General features: G+C 43.9%; 1 protein-coding gene across 1 annotated transcript in view; it reads right to left on the bottom strand.

Annotated features, from left to right (window-relative positions):
• Nucleotides 1-725: 725 nt before the first annotated feature.
• The window catches only part of TAFA4 (TAFA chemokine like family member 4), a 164885-nt gene continuing 145813 nt past the window's right edge, over nucleotides 726-19797 (bottom strand). The window contains exons 5-6 of the mRNA XM_060271023.2: nucleotides 4959-5083; nucleotides 726-737 (exon numbers count right to left, since the gene is read on the bottom strand). Of these exons, the coding sequence (XP_060127006.1) occupies nucleotides 726-737; nucleotides 4959-5083 (137 nt within the window). The remainder of the gene's footprint in view (nucleotides 738-4958; nucleotides 5084-19797) is intronic.

The raw sequence follows: 19797 nt of genomic DNA, 5'->3' as shown, positions 1-19797 counted from the left end.
TAACGGCTCCATTTTCTTTCAATTTCTGGCAGCAAAGCAGCCACGGTTTCTATTCTGCTGTTTCCCCACTGGACGGAATTCTCTGGCGTGCTAAAATCTATCTACTTTTGGAATGAGTGTTTTCATTACTGTCCTTAACACAGAACAAAAGGAGGGAAAACATAACTGCACACACTATAACAGAATATGAAGATTGGCAAGGGGTGCTTATTTATTAAGCATCACGACTGACTTCCCTACTTTGTTTGATACTTAGCAAATTGCAAGTAAAAATATATTGAAGTGGGTGTTCCGAAAGCAATTCGATTGTCTTCCCTATCATTTTCATGGTGAGGCTCCTTCATCTGAATTTCCCTTGGTTTTTAACCTCACCATTCCTGCCAAGCAATTTGAATCAAGGTTTCAGGATTTACAAAGTCATGAATGAAAGTCCTGGAGATCTCTGCTGCACTTTGGAAGGAGTTCTGGGTACAGATGTTCATCGTGACATGAAAAGGTTAGACTCGGAGTTTCCATCTTTAAAATGTATTCCACTCTTTGTAAGAAAGTCAAAGACTGAGAAGTGTGGTCTCCTTGTTAAAAAGAAGCACTGCTCAAGTTTGTGCCAGCTATTTTGAAAAGCTGGCAGTCCAGACTTGATACTTTTTTTTTCCACAAAATGAACGTCTCTGGCCAATGCAGCTGTAAATCCCATCGGTCCAACTTTGGCACATGTTTACATTTTGCTACCGTGTCACCTGCAAAGAAAGAAAAAGAGGAAAGTGGCAATTGTGTATAAATAGTTTGATAGTGGTAAATATTGGCAGGAGAAGACGGATTCTCCAGAGATTTCATAAATTCCCACACCTTCAGGGTTTCAACTGCTGACATGTACTTGCTAGATTATGCACATTTCTGAGCACAATAAGCATTCTACATGCATACAGAAACAGGAATAGAGAAAGGAGGGAGCCGCTTTTGGGAAGCAAGTCAGTATTAACAGCCAATTGGTGACAGCTTTATCTATGTATGACCACAGCACCTGGAGACAACCAGTCAGGTCGTGCATCCACAGCAGTGACCACGGGAGAAATGACAGCTGGGAGGAGCACAGAAAGAAGCACCACGGTACACCCACATCAGCACAACTGGATGCCTTCATCTGCCCCAGCTGCAACAAGCATGTCTCTCCCATATCAGTCTCTACAGCCACAGCAGGCACGGTAACTCTCCAATGATTTGTCTTCATCCCCGGAGGCAAACTCTTCCATTGTCTCCCAGGACAGATGGATGATGCCCATAGCTGCCAAGTTCTCCCTTTTTTTAAGGGAAATTCCCTTATGCTGAATAGGCTTCCTCGCGAGAAAAGGGAAAACTTGGCAGCTATGATGATGCCAACAAGTTGTTTTTTTCTATGCATTGCAGCAATTGCACAGATTGCACCCATATTTGTTCCAATAAAACAATTCTTTTTTAATTGGTTTTTATTAGGGTTTTTTTATTGTGTAACAAAGCAAACAGATGAACAGGGAAAGGCACACCTATTGCCTCCACTTTCGGTTCATAGTCTTTTTCACAGTTCGTTTATGTTTGGTGAGAGATGTTTTTTGTCATAGACATCTTGCAGTTGGAGAAAAGGTGAGGGGGGGGAAAGAGATGGGGATATTGTCCTTTCGTTCTATTGCCTATTCTTAGTGTAGGAGGGTTGTGCCAGCATGTTTGTGTATTTATTTATTTATTTATATTGATATTGTGAGGTTAGGGATTCCCAAGCTTGGTTGGTTGTACTTAGTTGGTTATGATGTGGGGTGTGTGTGTGTGTGTGTGTGTGTGTGTGTGTGTGTGTGTGTGAGGAAGGTGGGCTAGGTTGTTTGGTCAGGATAGCTATATTGATTTGTATGCTGTTGGAGGGGATAGGCCATTGCTCTGTTGTGCTGTACATATATATTAAAGGGGAACCACACTGGGGTCAAGGCATCTTCCGTAGCATGTCCCCGTGCTAGTTCCAATAAAACATTTCTGACCCCATTTTTGCATTTCACATCCGTGAACACAGTTTATTAACTATTGCACCGAATCTTCAAACTGGTTAAAAAAAAATTCAACGCTCTGAAATCATTATCACAAAATTTGCGGTGATTTGCAGTCGGATGCCACAAACCAACCAGAGCCATCACGTACTTCACTGGACATAAGAGTCTTAAAATGGAATTCACCACAAACGTTTCTCTGGAGGAACAGAGGCTCCAACCCCAGGGACAGTAGGAAAGACATTTTGGAGGAGGAGCCCAACAACCCACCGGTGACCCAAGACCATTCACTATCCTGAAGGTTGCTGTTGGATCTGTACCCAGGCATCAATGAATGGCCTCCATCTCAAATTCCACCTTCTGCTGAATCCCAGCTAGTGCATTGCCACATTAATTGCATTGCAGTTGTAGATCCCTCAGACACTCCCCAAGGTCTTCATCTACTACCTGTTATCCACTATCTGCAACCTGCCGTTGGTTGTTCTGTACTCCAGGTCAGTTTCCTGAGACTTTGCTCAACATGGGGAGCCTCTACAAGCACAGGGCAGCTCTCCACTTCAGACAGTCATCCTCCTTTGTCACTCATTCCCTGCTGCCTCCCCCTTGCATGCTTATTCAACCCATTTAGGGAACACCTGGAGAAGGTCATTGTCTCCCTACTACCAATGCCGCAACCTTGTTTTGCAGGTGCAGTTTTGACAAGTTCTGGTTGAGATCAACCAGACAGCTCATTTAGAACCAGCCGCTGGTCTAGTGAAGTAATAAATGTATCAATAAACTGGCTAACTTTATACCATTATATATTTAAGCTATGTACTAGACACCAGTATTCAGCGTCTGCAGTACCGTCCTTTATCATTTTTAGAGAGAGAGAGAGAGAGAGAAACTATTTATGACTGCCCATAACCCAAATGAATTTGCTGTTATGGAAATCTTATTCCTACACAGAACTAAAACATGGTATACAGTTCTGGGCCTTTTTGCTTAGATTGACAGCAACATTTTAATGAATCTAGAATGACGACCATAATAAAGACCTTATATTGCCTTCATGATGACTTGGGGAATTGTTTCCTTCTTTAACTTACAGAAGTGCCATATGAAGTGGCTGTACTTTGGGGAGTCAAAAGTAAAATAAAAAATTTATATTTCACTTCCCCTCCTCCCCCCCTCCCAAAAGCTGGAGCCCCCAAACCCCAGATACATGAGTTCACACTAGAAAAGGTGGCTTTTGAGCCTTATCTGGATATCCCTTGCCCTTGCTTTTTCACTCCACAAAAGTATACTCCACAAGATAACAAGAAAATGGAAAAAAGGGCCTCTTATCAAATTAAAGATGCTCGCAGCACCTTTGGGTGCAATGCTAACCCATTAAGATCAAAGTAAGCGTTGCCACTGACTTCGATGGGATGTGGATTGCACTCTTGGGGAATCTCTTCTTTGAAGAGGGGAGTTAATAGCTTGTTACTTTAATGAGGCAAAGCCAGTTTAGGGCACTCCTGGGTGCTAATTCAGCACAGTAGTCGATCTCAAATGTGTGCAGAGGCCAAAATCTGAACTGGAAAGTTCCCTGTGCCATGTCTGTGTTCCATACTCCACACATGTGAAGAAGAACAGTTTCTGCTCATTGTCAACCTAAGCTCTGCTGAGTCCTAGACACCCAACTGCCCCCGGAATGGCTCCAGTTGTTTCTGGTCACCTGTTCCTTCCTTATTCCTTTCTCTCTGTGCCCAGGTGCACTGCTGGATGCTTCTCATGATCAAGAATACAGCTGCTTCTGTGCTCATGTCGCTTCTATCATCATTTGTGCTGTGTTGGTTGTTCCCGGGGCTATTGTATGTGTAAAACAGCTAGAGGGTGCAATGTGCTGGAAGTGAAAGGGCAGAGATCATTCAGTGTGTGGCTTAAGGGTTAATTCTGTTAATTTAAGGTGTTGCAAAGCAACTAGAGAAAGTGGCATGGTTTTTGGTGAGAACCAGTGTGTTGTAGTGGTTAAGAGCGGTGGACTCGTAATCTGGTGAACCGGTTTCGCGTCCCCGCTCCTCCACATGCAGCTGCTGGGTGACCTTGGGCTAGTCACACTTCTCTGAAGTCTCTCAGCCTCACTCACCTCACAGAGTGTTGGTTGTGGGGGAGGAAGGGAAAGGAGATTGTTAGCCGCTTTGAGACTCCATAGGGTAGTGATAAAGCGGGATATCAAATCCAAACTACTACTCTTCTTCTTCTTCTTCTTCTTCTTCTTCTTCTTCTTCTTCTTCTTCTTCTTCTTCTTCTTCTTCTTCTCCTTCTCCTCCTCCTCCTCCTCCTCCTCCTCCTCCTTCTTTGGTGAGGTAGCATGTACTCTGATAGGCTACCTAGTTTTGAGGGAGCTTTCTTGGGGAAGTTTAGTTGAATTGAATCCTGCTCTCAACAAGCCCTGTCAGAAAAGCAAAACCCCTCTGTTTTTTTCTGCTCAGCAGATATATTCCCTTTTGTTCGGTAAATGTTTATTTTTCTTTCTCGACTCCATCTGCAAGTACCTCTGCTAACAACAACAGGTTGATGAAGGCTACTCTAGCATGACTCAAAAACAGAACCCAAAAGATGACCACACTGTTAAAGATATAACTTTAATATGCATAAAATGCTACGTTTGACTGCACTGTATTTAAAATGCTATGCAGAGAAGTTTGCATTAGGCACGAGAGGTCTGTCTATAGCAAATGCGGCATGGAGAGTATTTCAAGCAGATTGATGGCTCATCGCTGGAAACCAAAACTTCATTCTCAGCAGGAATGAAAATGTCCCTGAGTGCACTCCTGTACATGAAGCCATTCACTCCTATAGTGAAAAGCAGATTGCTCCCCTTGGCGGGGGACATTGTTGGGGCATTGTACTGGTAAGATCTACCCGCGTCATCGAATGACCTAGTATTCACTGATAGGGAATGAAAAGGGTACATGAACTTGCCTTGGTAGTTTTGACTTTGTTTCCACTGCTGCATGACCAACCTGAGTAATCTGGAAGCACTTTACAGTCTTCTCCATCCAGGCAAGGGTTCATATGACACCACCACTTCTGGATGACAATGGCAGCTGGAAGACAAAAAGAAAAGGCCTTGTCAAAGAGGAGCAAAATGGAGCAAGTGCCATCAAGTTGATTTATAAGCAAATGCAATGCCAACAGAGTAAGTTCAATTCTCATGGGAAACTTGTTTGATTAAACTAGAAAGGATTATATCAAGGGGAGAAGGCAGGGGGGAGGAAAGATACTTCAAGCTGTTGCTGTGATCCTCCAAAGTTGACAGCATACAGTAACTGGGCAGACTGAAAACATGGCCTCTGAATGCAATCCCCATGTTTAGTTCAAGCTGAGTATATAGACCTTGCGCAAAAGTCAAACCTGGATCACTCCTCCAAAAATAGTTTCATAGATGGATTGTAACCATGTTTACTCAGAAGTAAGTCTTGCTAAAGTCAACATAACGTGTTTCTCCAAAAATAAGACATCGTCTTATATTTATTTTTCCTCCAAAAAAAAAAACCCCCACAGTGGCTTATATTCAGGGGATGTCTTATTTTTTTATTATTAAGTATGGTACAGTTTAACCTACAAGGTTAAACTGCCTATCACTATGGCTTATTTCCGGGGTATGGCTTATTTTAGGAGAAACACGGTAAACATACTTGCCAGTGTGGAAGTGCTTAGGACTGAAAACTCAGAAGCAGAAGAATGGTTTTCAAAGCAAAAGCCTGGTGTAACAAACTAGAAAGATATGGACCTTTACCAACAAAGCAGCTGAAGGTCAGACTATCAATCGCTTTTGTAAATAGGAGTAAAAGGCTTTCTGAAAATAGGAGTCATACCTGCAGGTAACGTAAAATACAAATCTTACCCCAAACCACAGGAAATATGAATCCTTGACTTAACAGGTGCAACTATTTTGGGGGTGTTAAAAGGTTTTAACATTGTATTAAAAATGTCAGAAATTGATACTTTGTGTAGGTCACTAAAGTTGTATATATTGCTTTAACGGTTTTTATATATGTATGAGTTTGACCAAACTGCGGGAGGCAGTGGAAGACAGGAGTGCCTGGCATGCTCTGGTCCATGGGGTCATGAAGAGTCGGACACGACTAAATGACTAAACAACAACAACAACAATATATGTAGCTGCCTTATATAAATGAAATAAATAATAATGATAAGAGGCAGCAATCCTAGTCCTACCACCTGATTTAGCACAGAGTCAGTTGAACCCAAGGACTATGCCAGCTCTACCACACCTTATAAAACCCCAAATTCAGCACCTGGTTTTACTTTCTTAGCAACGAGTCTCATTGGAATGGGCCAATGTACATGAACAGACCTCCTTACGCAGAGGAGGTCTGTTCATGTACATTGCTTCTCATGCTTGTCAAATGTGTGACTGCTGGGTTCGTGAGCAGGGAACATGGCAGGAACAATGGCAGTAGGCTAGTCCATGTGGCGCCATGACCTTCTCGCACATTATTTTAATGGGTGTGGGAGGGGTAGTCTGAACCTCTTCTACTGTTATCTTAGCCAATTAAGTATCACCTTGCGATTGTGACACTGGTGCTGTGCAGCCAATCACATTCTTGTGTCAGGGATGGAGAATCTGTGGCCCTCCAGGTGCGGCTGGACTTCAACTCCCATCATCCCTCGCCAATGTGGCAAATGTTCAGGGATGATGGGAGATGCAGTTTAGCAACATCTGAGGGGCCACAGGTTCCCCAATCCCTGGGTCTGCATGGTGGTGCCTGAGGGCTGTCTCCATTGCCAGAACCACTAGACCAGGGATAGGTAACCTAAGGTCCAGGGGCTGGATGAGGGCCAATTGCCTTCTCAATCTGGCCCGCGGACGGCCTGGAAATCAGTGTGTTTTTACATGAGTACAATGTGTCCTTTTATTTAAAATGCATCTCTGAGTTATTTGTGGTGCCTGCCTGGTGTTTTTACATAAGTAGAATGTGTCCTTTTATTTAAAATGCATCTCTGAGTTATTTGTGGTGCCTGCCTGGTGTTTTTACATAAGTAGAATGTGTGCTTTTATTTAAAATGCATCTCTGGGTTATTTGTGGGGCATAGGAATTTATTCATTATTTTTTTCAAAATATAGTCCAGCCCGCCACATGGTCTGAGGGACGACGGGCCGGCCCACGGCTGAAAAAGGTTGCTGACCCCTTCACTAGACCAGCGTTTCTCAACCGCTGTTCCGCGGCACACTAGTGTGCCGCGAGACGCTGGCTGGTGTGCCGTGACGTGCGGCGACGAGAAGGGCGATTTGCACTGTCACGTGCCTGGCAGCCGCCAATATGCAACACTGACCCACCGGAAAGCAATATTTCTCCTCCTCTTTCCCAAAGCTCAGTGCAAACGACTGGAGGGTGGTTTTAGAGTCTAGGGAGGCCCCCTAGGGAGGCGCGCTCCAGATCCGCCGCCGGCCCCCCTTAAGCCGCATCGAGGTTGCTCCGCCTCCCCTGCCTCCTTCGCCCGTCCTTCGCCATGGCTGCGCGGCGGACGCTGGGCTTCGCGGTCCGGAATTACTCGCAAGCAGCAGCCAAGGTAACCTTTCGCCTTTGAGCCGCCCCGCAGCTCCCCTGGAAGTGCGCGCGCCCTTGTAATTTGGCAAGTGTTTCTTACAGTCATAATTATATAGTCAATATAGGGCGGCACAGAGTAAAAAATTTTAACTTTTTTAATGGTGGTGTGCCTCGTGATTTTTTTCATGGAACAAGTGTGCCGTGGCCCAAAAAAGGTTGAGAAACACTGCACTAGACTAATGCTTCTGCTGTTACAATCAGCACACCATTGTTGGTTTCTTTTGCCTGCCAGAAACATAAGACATGGCAAGACAAAGTGTGTAGGCCTGTTTGTCTGTGTTCCACCTTCCTCACACAAAGCCTTTTCATTTCTTTTCCTCTGCAGGTGGCAGTGGTTGGGAGATGTATTCCAGTTGCCACCAGAACCAGCCTGAAATTCCCTGTTTCGGTGTGCTGCAGCTGTTTCAGCGCATCCATCGACCAGCCCAGGGAGCACTAACCCAGCTGGACTGGCAATGGAGATTCTTCTGTTCATATGGTCCCACATCTCTAATTTTATTTCTAAGCTATTATGAGAGCCATTGTTGGCCACTGGACATATTATTCAGTTTACAAAGAACAAAATAAGTAATAAAATATTCTGAACACAGATTTTAGTAAGATGCATCTCTTTCTTTTAAGTAAAGCAGTTGTATGCCCATGGTGCATTCCTGCATAATATTAGGCTGCTTAAGAGTGCAATCCTATGCACTTTTAATCAAGTCTGTTTCCTTGTGTTGAGCTTCAGCCGAAATCCATTTAACTTCAATGAGATTCAAGCAGCCTCTGTACATGATTGCTAGTAAAGACAGTTGCCCTTCATCAGCCTTCTCTTTCATTTTCATAATGTGATCATTAGTATTTTCATATTTTTTTTCCTGTGCAGGGAGACCCCATAAAGCGTATTTATACATCCCTTATTAGATTTGATTCAGCGGGTGCAATTCATCAATTCATATGAAATTACTTTACAAATTTAAATTGAATTTCAAGCTAAAATATGGAAATAAATGTTAATTCTGTTATGTAACATGATTTTACTGTGTATAGCTGATTAAGGTGACAATCCAAAATCCACTGACCTGGAAGTAAGTCCCACTGAGTTTAGTGGGACTTATTTCTGGGTAGACATACACAGACTCTTTACTCTACAGTAGTGTACCAAACCACAATTCTTACATGTAAAGGACAAAACAATAAACTATTATCTCACAGGGTGCCCGCCCCCCTATAAATTATGTAACAGCAGGTTAGCAGTGGTAAATTCAGTAGCTTTTGATACTGATTCAATTATTTCATTTCTGCTATGCATTTTCAATGTGGGTAACAGGCGTGTCTTTGGATGGGAGTCTATCATTACGTATTGTAATTTCATTACCTGAAGTTTCATTTAATAAAATATGCATATAATCTACCAGATCATAATATAATGCTACCAGCAAAATTTTATTCCAGTTCCTTAGTTGGGTGCTACTTAGTTTTTGTAGCTTTATGCTTAGGTTGCCTTTATGAAACTGTTTAAATGCTGCTATCGTTTTGATATTTGTGCCTGTTAAGATATTGCAAGCTCCTTTGTTAGGGCTTGCTTCAAAACTGGGAATCTACTGTAAATCTGGAACATACCTTGTGAGGGTATCCACTCTATTTTAAATAAACAATAAATAGACGGTTTCTCTTGAATGACTTCTTTTGCTGATCTCCCAGGATGCCGCAAACACCCAATTTTCCAGGAGCAGGTTCTCTCATCTAGGTACCATGGCTTATGCAAAGAGCGACCGGTTTAGCAGTGCAGTTCTAAACTATGCCTCCTCAGAAGTTAGTCCTGTTGAGATCAGTGTAGCATATTCCAAGCTATAGGACTGCAGGCTAAATTGTGTGTGTGTGTTTCCTTTCACAGCTAGAAACACACTAAGGATAACATCTGTTGTCACTTTTTTTTGTCAGGGAATCCGGTGGGGTTTAGAACTACTCTTGTCTTGCTAGCAGTGTTAGGAGAAGCTCTCCTAATTACGGTTTTCTAAGGATTGAAGATATCAGAAGGCTGCTTTAGTTTTGACAAAAGGCTACATCTTGAAGGCAAAGATTTACCAGTATACTGGGATTAAATCCTCTGGGTTTCTCTAGTTCCCTAGATGCAACAGAAGTTTTCTTTAAAAGCAACTATTGTTAGTGCAGAGTGTACCACCCTTCAAAGTCTTTTGGCATATGGAATACTTCGGCTTGGGAAGATTTACTCACAGCCACATTTTACACACTGGGAGAAGGCAGTTACACAAGGCTTATTAATGCTTTATCTTCTTGTAGCGGCTGCCAGCCAAGTTCTAGGTACTAACCCGAGAGTGTTTATTCCCACAAAAGGGAAGGAGGGGGGGGGAATAAAGCCAAATCCCTTGATGATCGCTTTAAAGTCAAGTGTTTGCCGCTTGTTTAAGTAACACAGAAGAGGTTGACCTTTAATGAAACACAATAGTGTGTGGCTCTGTTGGACTCCTGCAACTGCAGCGCAAGGCAGTTAAAAGCTGCTGCTATCCCTTCTCATTCTGCTAAATGTTTTATTCTTCCTTTTCATTTGCAATGCTGCTTCCAGAGCTCAGCAGATCGATACATCTGTGGGTCAGCCGGTGGGGAGGAAAAGCATGAGTCAGGCCCATTTCTGGAGACTCAAGGAGCCCCTAGGAAGCAGAAAGGGGTAGGTCCACATACAAGGAGCTCTGAGACAGTGGCGTGTCCTGTTCCACTGTTCGGACAATGCCTGCCCTTCTTTCCCATATTTTGTAGCTTGCAAGATTCTGGCCTATTTTCAACCCATAGGAGAGAATGGCCAGAGAGTAGACTGAGACCTGTAATGGAAAAGAGATGCCAAAGACCCCAGCCTCTTTAGATGGGGTGAAGAATTCCTTCCGAGAAGCAGATCAATAGGGCCTGCCAGCAGTTTCTAACTACCCCCAATTTTTCATCTGTTCTCTTTGTTCCTTGCTATCCTTTTTCTTTTAATGAGCTGCTTTTACTTCCATCACTATCTACATTTCGTAGCTGAACTGGGGAACAGCAAAGTGCTGCACCAACATCAATTAAGCCTTGCAACATGATGACTATTATTAGACCCATTTCACAAATGAGATAGTTCTTAAGAAAAGACTCAATGGATAAGGCTGGAATTTCACTGATTTATGGCACTCAAGCCTTTGGGCTGAATGGATTTCAAATTTTAATTACTGTTTGTGTTTGTTCCTGGTGAGTGCTATTAGTTCCTGACAGTCTACTAAAACAAAGTTTCCTATCCTATTTAAATCAAAACAGCGCAAATCTCTTCATCCGTAACCAAAGTTTGTTCAGTTTAGGCATTTATGGCCTATTTGAATCCACGACTTTCATGAAAGCTTACAAACTGGATTTTGAACCCTTGCCAATCTTCATTCATAACCAAAGTTTGTTCAAGTTACAGGTAGGTAGCCGTGTTGGTCTGAGTCGAAACAAAATAAAAAAATTCCTTCAGTAGCACCTTAAAGACCAACTATGTTTTTATTTTGGTATGAGCTTCCGTGTGCATGCACACTTCATTAGATGGCCTATTTGAATCCATGACTTTCATGAAGCTTACAAACTGGATTTTGAACCCTTGCCAATCTTCATTCATAACCAAAGTTTGTTAAGCTTAGGCATTTATGGCCTATTTGAATTCACGACTTTCATGAAAGCTTACAAACTGGATTTTGAACCCTTGCCAATCCTGCAGGTAGTTCAGCCATAGACGTCTTCAGTTGAAACTTCATCCATTTCGATCTGGATTCAGGCTCAGTTTGGGGACAGAGTGGGCCTTGGTTGCCCGTTCTTTGGGGAAGGGAGAGGAACAGGACGAGTGTGATACTGCTCATTGCCCTTGATCTCTCAACAACAATGGAGATGTTTAACCACAGGACCTTCCTGGACCATCTCTGTGAGTTGGAGACACTGTTTTAAGGTGCTCACTCCTATTTATATGAGTATTGGGTGCCTGTGCCTTTGCACCTTGGCAGGGTGCTTGATTTAGGGCAGTGCAGGCAGTTCCCCTGCACAGGGCTCTGAGCCAAGCAGTCACAAAGTTGAGAAGATACATAATTGAGAAAATCCATTTGGTGATGCCAAATTTGGCCTCACACAGGGCGGCATACTACAAAAAATTACCAAAGTCGGCCCCTGCCCTGCCACAGGGCATGATTTTGTCCCCAATGCTAGTTAGTGTCCTTACAAAGCCACCAAAGGTAGTCATTAGGAGATTAGGAGCATAGTCTCACCAGTATTCTGATGACACTCAGCTCTATTTATCTGTAACATCTGACACCATGCATGTCCTAACTGTAGCTATGGGTTTGATCAGGGTGAAACCTGACAAGTCAGAAACCCTATGGATAGTTGGTTCCCAGGTCTAGGAATTGCATTGTTCATCTGCCCTGGATAGTGTTGGACTCTCTCTGAAGGACCAGGGTGTATCACTCAGGTGTGCTTCTAGAGCCATGTCACTACAAGCCCAGGTAACCTCAGTGGCTTGGAGCACCCATTACCAACTTCAGTTGGTTCACCAGCTATCATAGTTTCTAAGACGGCTTCTCCATCTAAAGCAGGGGTCCCCCAAACTAAGGCCCGGGGGCCAGATGCGGCCCAATCGCCTTCTAAATCCGGCCCGCGGACGGTCTGGGAATCAGCATGTTTTTACATGAGTAGAATGTGTCTTTTTATTTAAAATGCATCTCTGGGTTATTTTGGGGGCCTGCCTGGTGCTTTTACATGGGTAGAATGTGCCCTTTTATTTAAAATGCATCTCTGGGTTATTTGTGGGGCATAGGAATTCGTTCATATTTTTTTTCAAAATATAGTCCGGCCCCCCACAAGGTCTGAGGGACAGTGGACCGGCCCCCTGCTGAAAAAGTCTGCATATTGGGGGCATTCTAGGTATTTCCACTGCCGTATATGGAAAAGGATGACTATAGCCTTCATTTATTGATAGAGAGGGAGTAAAATGAAATCATTCCAAAGAAGCCAAACAGCTATGTTTTTCTTTTATAAAAAAAAAATCATTTACAAAATAGGTTCAAGTTACACAGTGCAAGTCGGGGGTGGGGTAAGCTCTTTGAAAGGGAAATGAATAATGAAAGTCTTTCATGATACTGAAAATAATTAGTTACACAAGTGGGGCCAGGCGGAGACAAGCTTAATTAAAAACCTCCTTCAGGCTTCTGCAGCATGGAAGCCTCCACAGGGTTGGGTTAGATCACAATTTTTTTTAAAAAAAAATTGCAAACTGTAAATGGACATGCATGGGTTTCTGCCCTAAAGTACCTGAATAAATTACCTCGGTGCTTACAGTATAAATGAAGTATGCTAAGCCATCACACTACAGGGGGAAATACAGGGGTGTCTGCTTTTATACCTCTGGTTCTTGCATTCTTAATGCTTTTCTTATTGAAATCTAAAGCACAGGTACCAAACTGTTTCAGCAAGGATTTGTTTTTGACAAAATAGATGTAATGCCCAGTTTACCCCTGCAATTAGGATATCGTCACAAAAGCCTTTCCTACGCTGATGCACATTTTAGTAAATATCTATTTATTGTCTATCGTAAAGTCCTGCTTTCGTGTTGCAGGGAACATAGCATAAAATGTGCAGTCATCGCTTAGCATTCAGCGCATATACATACATATATGTGTGTGTGTGTGTGTACCGTATATTGAGTAATTAAATCTGAGTTGCATGCACACATAATACAGTATGAAAAACGTAAGCATCAAGGCAAATCTAATCTCTAAATAAAAGAAGAGGCTATGTGGCATAGAGAATATGTAAATATCTGAAGGAAGTCTTCAAATAGCAAACGCTTGGGCAGCTCATGAAAAACATTTCTCCCACCCAACTCCTGAGTAGCGTATTCATGCAATTTTTGTAGGTGCAGGGAGGAGATCTAGACTGCCAAGGTAGCACCATACCACCTTGGGTACAGCCACATCCACAGTGCTCAGGGACGCCATTCGTTATGGGAAGGTTTGATGCCATGGTAAACAGGGGACATGTTAAAGGATGTCTCCACCATTTATTGGTATCCAGCCTTATGCACTGCGACATCACCATATTCCATATTGTGGGAGAATCATTAGCAAAAGGCTGGAGATGCCTATGACCCTGGATGTTGTTGTTGTTGTTTAGTCGTTTAGTCGTGTCTGACTCTTCGTGACCCCATGGACCAGAGCACGCCAGGCACTCCTGTCTTCCACTGCCTCCCGCAGTTTGGTCAAACTCATGTTCGTAGCTTCGAGAACACTGTCCAACCACCTTGTCCTCTGACGTCCCCTTCTCCTAGTGCCCTCAATCTTTCCCAACATCAGGGTCTTTTCCAAGGATTCTTCTCTTCTCATGAGGTGGCCAAAGTATTGGAGCCTGAGCTTCACGATCTGTCCTTCCAGGGAGCACTCAGGGCTGATTTCCTTAAGAATGGATAGGTTTGATCTTCTAGCAGTCCATGGGACTCTCAAGAGTCTCCTTCAGCACCATAATTCAAAAGCATCCATTCTTCGGCGATCAGCCTTCTTTATGGTCCAGCTCTCACTTCCATACATCACTACTGGGAAAACCATAGCTTTAACTATACGGACCTTTGTCGGCAAGGTGATGTCTCTGCTTTTTAAGATGCTGTCTAGGTTTGTCATTGCTTTTCTCCCAAGAAGCAGGCGTCTTTTAATTTCGTGACTGCTGTCACCATCTGCAGTGATCAAGGAGCCCAAGAAGGTAAAATCTCTCACTGCCTCCATTTCTTCCCCTTCTATTTGCCAGGAGGTGATGGGACCAGTGGCCATGATCTTGGTTTTTTTGATGTTGAGCTTCAGACCATATCTTTCACCCTCATTAAAAGGTTCTTTAATTCCTCCTCACTTTCTGCCATCAAGGTTGTGTCATCTGCATATCTGAGGTTGTTGATATTTCTTCCGGCAATCTTAATTCCTGTTTGGGATTCATCTAGTCCAGCCTTTCGCATGATGAATTCTGCATATAAGTTAAATAAGCAGGGAGACAATATACAACCTTGTCGTACTCCTTTCCCAATTTTGAACCACTCAGTTGTTCCATATCCAGTTCTAACTGTAGCTTCTTGTCCCACATAGAGATTTCTCAGGAGACAGATGAGGTGATCAGGCACTCCCATTTCTTTAAGAACTTGCCATAGTTTGCTGTGGTCGACACAGTCAAAGGCTGTGTCAAATGACCCTGGATATCACAACATAATACAGTGAGGTCGGATGGGAGTACATGGCGGAGGACCCAGGTGGGTCTATTGGGTGCAGAAGCTCTCCAGCTGCCCCTTAATAACTCTACAATTTTACCTCTGTTCTCATGGCTACGGGGGTTTTCCCACTAGAGGTTTAAATCGGCTGTGTTAGATCATCAGATAAATATAAGACTTCCTCTTACACAACCTTTTCCCTCTCACTCCCCTTCAAGAAGCCCATCTGTTGTGCGATTATATCCAACTAGCGCAGCCTCCAAGGGTGAAGGATGGAAGCAACAGCGGGAGGCAAAAAGACACGCCCCAAACACAGCTGGGGATTTATTGCAAAAGGCTGGGACAAACAGCTTTCCAAAGAACATACAGGGCAGGCAAGAGGAAGTACTTGTTCATGCATCACATAGTTAAAAATATGGAACTGACTACTGCAAGGTGTTGTGATGGCTACCAATTTGGACTGCTTAAAAGCTAGATTTGTTGTGATGTCTATATTAACTCCAGTGCCAGTTGCTGAGGAGCAAGAGTGCAAGAGGGCTACTGTGCCTGTGGGCTTTCTATAGACACCTGGTTGGCTGCTGGGAGATCAGAATGAGGCCTTTCGTCTGATCCAGCAGGCATAAGGCACAAATCACCCCTTCTCCTTTACTATTTATTTACCCGCCCCTCACTGTGAGGTCCCAGGGTGCGTTACAACAAATGGAATATACAATTATTAAAGAGATAAAAAAATTAACCTAGTTATAAAACATGTAAAACAGTTCTGAAATGGAACAGAGCAGCATAAATTCAATGAAGGAGGGTGGCTGCATTAAACAAAAATGCCTTAGCTGTTGAGGGCCAAGGTAGAGAGGGAAAGGCATCCAGTACTCTTGGAAGTAGAGGGGACTGGATAGCTCAGTTGGTTAGAGCATGGTGCTGATAAAACAAAGGTTGCAGGTTTGATCCCCGTATGAGGCAGCTGCATTGCAGTGCTAATAATAATAATAATAATAATAATAATAATAATTTATTATTTATACCCCGCTCATCTGGCTGGGTTTCCCCAGCCACTCTGGGCGGCTTCCTAAACAGGGCCGCCTTCAGTTGTCTTCTAAAACTAAAATAGTTGCTTATTGCCTTGACTTCTGCTAGGAGGGCGTTCCACAGGGCGGGTGCCACTACCAAGAAGGCCCTCTGTTTGGTTCCCTGTAACCTCACTTCTCGCAATGAGGGAACCGCCAGAAGGCCCTCGGTGCTGGATCTCAGTGTCTGGGCTGAATGATGGGGGTGGAGACGCTCCTTCAGGTATACAGGACTGAGGCTGTTTAGGGCTTTAAAGTTCAGTACCAACACTTGTGCTCCAAAACGTACTGGGAGCCTGTGTAGATCTCTCAGGACCGGTGTTATGTGGTCCCGGCGGCCACTCCCAGTCACCAGTCTAGCTGATGCATTCTGGATTAGTTGTAGTTTCCGGGTCACCTTCAAAGGTAGCCCCACGTTGAGTGCATCGCAGTAGTCCAAGCGGGAGATAACCAGAGCATGCACCACTCTGGCGAGACAGTTCGCAGGCAGGTAGGGTCTCAGCCTGCGTACCAGATGGAGCTGGTAGACAGCCGCCCTGGACACAGAATTAACCTGGTCCAGGGTTGGATTAGATCAGGGGTCAGCAAACTTTTTCAGCAGGGGGCTGGTCCACTGTCCCTGAGACCTTGTGGGGGGCTGGACTATTTTTGGGGGGGAGGTGAACAAATTCCTATGCCCCACAAATAAACTAGAGATGCATTTTAAATAAAAGGACACTTCTACTCATGTAAAAACACGCTGATTCCTGGACTATCCGCGGGCCAGATTTAGAAGGCAATTGGGCCGGATCCAGCCCCGGGGCCTTAGTTTGCCTACCCATGGATTAGATTAGATCATCCTCAGAGTCCCTTCCAACTCTACAATTCTATGATTCTATGACTGCTCATCCTAAGCCCTTCTAGCTGACGTTCCATCCCTCTGCCACACCTCCTTTCCTCTGCTCCTTCCCTGTTGTCTTGTCCTGCTGGCTTCTCCTGGGCCCCAGTGCTGACAAATTTATTCCCCTCCTTCAAAATCCACTTGCCAATAATCTTGCCCCACTTATTTAGTGCAGTGAGGCATCTGCTCATCTATAGTGGCTTCAAGGCACATTTGGTTTCTCTTCTGAATTAATCTGCGCAGTAATACAATTCATACATGGATTTTATGTCTGTACAAATTGGTGGTGGTGATGGTGCTATTACAGCGTTTGGGGGTGTGGGGTGTTTGTTGTGAGTTTCCATTTATTTATGGGTTAATTCGCAGAATTAAAACGTCAGGGGAAGTTAGGAAAAACCCGGGGCTTTTTGTTATTTCACTTTTAAAGGTCATGGTTTTGTGTGGAAAGCAGTGAAAATTGAAGATAAGTCTCTTCCGTGTGGATTAACAAATATGATTTCTATGTCAATATTAATTAGCGGCAGGCTATTAAAACATTGCACTGCTTTCCTTAAATGTAAATCTCACCGCATTTTACATCTTAAGATTCCTTCCACTGGTGAGCTGACAGAAACCCTAATTAAGACTTATAGGTGCCATTTCTTAACATAAAGCTATCCCGTAAAAAGGGAAATATGCTACTGTGTAGTTGCTGGGGGGGAAACAGGAAGGAAAAGTGAAATATTGAGCAATTTCCTGAATCTCTTCAGCAAGCTAAATTTCAGCCATAAACATGCATTTAACCCAAGGAAACGAACACCTTCATGTTTTCATCAACGGGGCCATGGATAGAACCAGTGCAGCAATTCTAATAATAGTAATGATATCAGGATGTTTACCTGGCCAAGCACTACTCTGATGATTACCAGCAATTATAACCAGGCTTGCATATATTCCGTTATAGTAGCAATAATGACATCTGTACCCAAGCAACCAAAATTGTGCTCCCCCCTTCATCCTCATTTGCCTTTAGGTATCTGATCTTTTCAGAGGCTTTCATTCTCCCGTTCTTGTCACAATTGCTGCTGTTGTTGATTTATATGTTCATCATAACATCTGTTCGTTTGTGTGTGTTTTTAAAAGCTTCGCACATGGCTTTGAGATTTAATGAAATGTGCCCTGGGATCCTACATAGAATCATCGAATCATCGAATCATAGAGTTGGAAGAGACCACAAGGGCCATCCAGTCCAACCCCCTGCCAAGCAGGAAACACCATCAAAGCATTCCTGACAGATGGCTGTCAAGCCTCTGCTTAAAGACCTCCAAAGAAGGAGACTCCACCACACTCCTTGGCAGCAAATTCCACTGCCGAACAGCTCTTACTGTCAGGAAGTTCTTCCTAATGTTTAGGTGGAATTTTCTTTCTTGTAGTTTGAATCCGTTGCTCCGTGTCTGCTTCTCTGGAGCAGCAGAAAACGACCTTTCTCCCTCCTCTATATGACATCCTTTTATATATTTGAACATGGTTATCATATCACCCCTTAACCTTCTCTTCTCCAGGCTAAACATACCCAGCTCCCTAAGCCGTTCCTCATAAGGCATCGTTTCCAGGCCTTTGACCATTTTGGTTGCCCTCTTCTGGACACGTTCCAGCTTATCAGTATCCTTCTTGAACTGTGGTGCCCAGAACTGGACACAGTACTCCAGGTGAGGTCTGACCAGAGCAGAATACAGTGGTACTATTGCTTCCCTTGATCTAGATGCTATACTCCTATTGATGCAGCCCAGAATTGCATTGGCTTTTTTAGCTGCTACATGGTCTCCTAACAATTCTCAGAGGGACGCAGGTGGCGCTGTGGGTTAAACCACAGAGCCTAGGGTTTGCGGATTGGAAGGTCGGTGGTTCGAATCCCCATGACTGAGTGAGCTCCCATTGTTCGGTCCCTGCTCCTGCCAATCTAGCAGTTCGAAAGCACATCAAAGTGCAAGTAGATAAATAGGTACAGCTCCGGTGGGAAGGTAAACAGCATTTCCATGCGCTGCTCTGGTTTGCCAGAAGTGGCTTAGTCATAACCCGGAAGCTGTATGCCAGTTCCCTCGGCCAGTAAAGTGAGATGAGCGTCGCAACCGCAGAGTCATCTGCAACTGGACCTAATGGTCAGGGGTCCCTTTACCTTTTAACAATTCTCAGACCCTTAAAAAAAAACAGTTCCCAAGATTCTTTGGAATGAGAGCCATGGCCTTTTAAAGTAGCACCACAGCATTTTAAAAGTACGGTGTGAATATGGCCCTGGAGTGTGTGATATCAGGAGTGTGGTTAATTCACAGAGTGAATAAACCCTTCTTCAAAACAGGTCTACTAATGCCCCCAAATCCATTCTTAAGGAAATCAGCTCTGAGTGCTCACTGGAAGGACAGATCGTGAAGCTGAGGCTCCAATACTTTGGCCACCTCATGAGAAGAGAAGACTCCCTGGAAAAGTCCCTGATGTTGGGAAAGATTGAGGGCACTAGGAGAAGGGGACGACAGAGGACAAGATGGTTGGACAGTGTTCTCGAAGCTACGAACATGAGTTTGACCAAACTGCGGGAGGCAGTGGAAGACAGGAGTGCCTGGCGTGCTCTGGTGCATGGGGTCACGAAGAGTCGGACACGGCTAAACGACTAAACAACAAACAATACCCCCAAAATGGAATACTATGTATAGCTTGAGAGTTCTGTTTCTCATATTCTAAAAGGCACAAATATGTATTATAATTAGTGGCAAAGGAAAATGTGTTCAGGAAAATTCCAGCATAAGGGCAAGGATGGGCCCACTCACCACACAGCACAGCTCACTGTTAATTGAACTATAGCTCTGATCTGATTTTGGTTGAGGCTACCCTCATAGCGTAGTTAACCTATGGGTTGATCTGCCCTTGCTTGGCACAAGGATCACTTACCTCTCCCTGGTAGAACAACAAAGTGAGAACTGAATTCCCTTGGTTCCAGTTCTGCTTTAAAATCTTCTGTTCAAAACTACAAGAAAGGTAA

Source organism: Zootoca vivipara, chromosome 2, assembly GCF_965207765.1.
Source record: "Zootoca vivipara chromosome 2, rZooViv2.hap1.1, whole genome shotgun sequence".
Classification (NCBI taxonomy): domain Eukaryota; kingdom Metazoa; phylum Chordata; class Lepidosauria; order Squamata; family Lacertidae; genus Zootoca; species Zootoca vivipara.
This window is presented reverse-complemented; position numbering and strand designations above follow the sequence as displayed.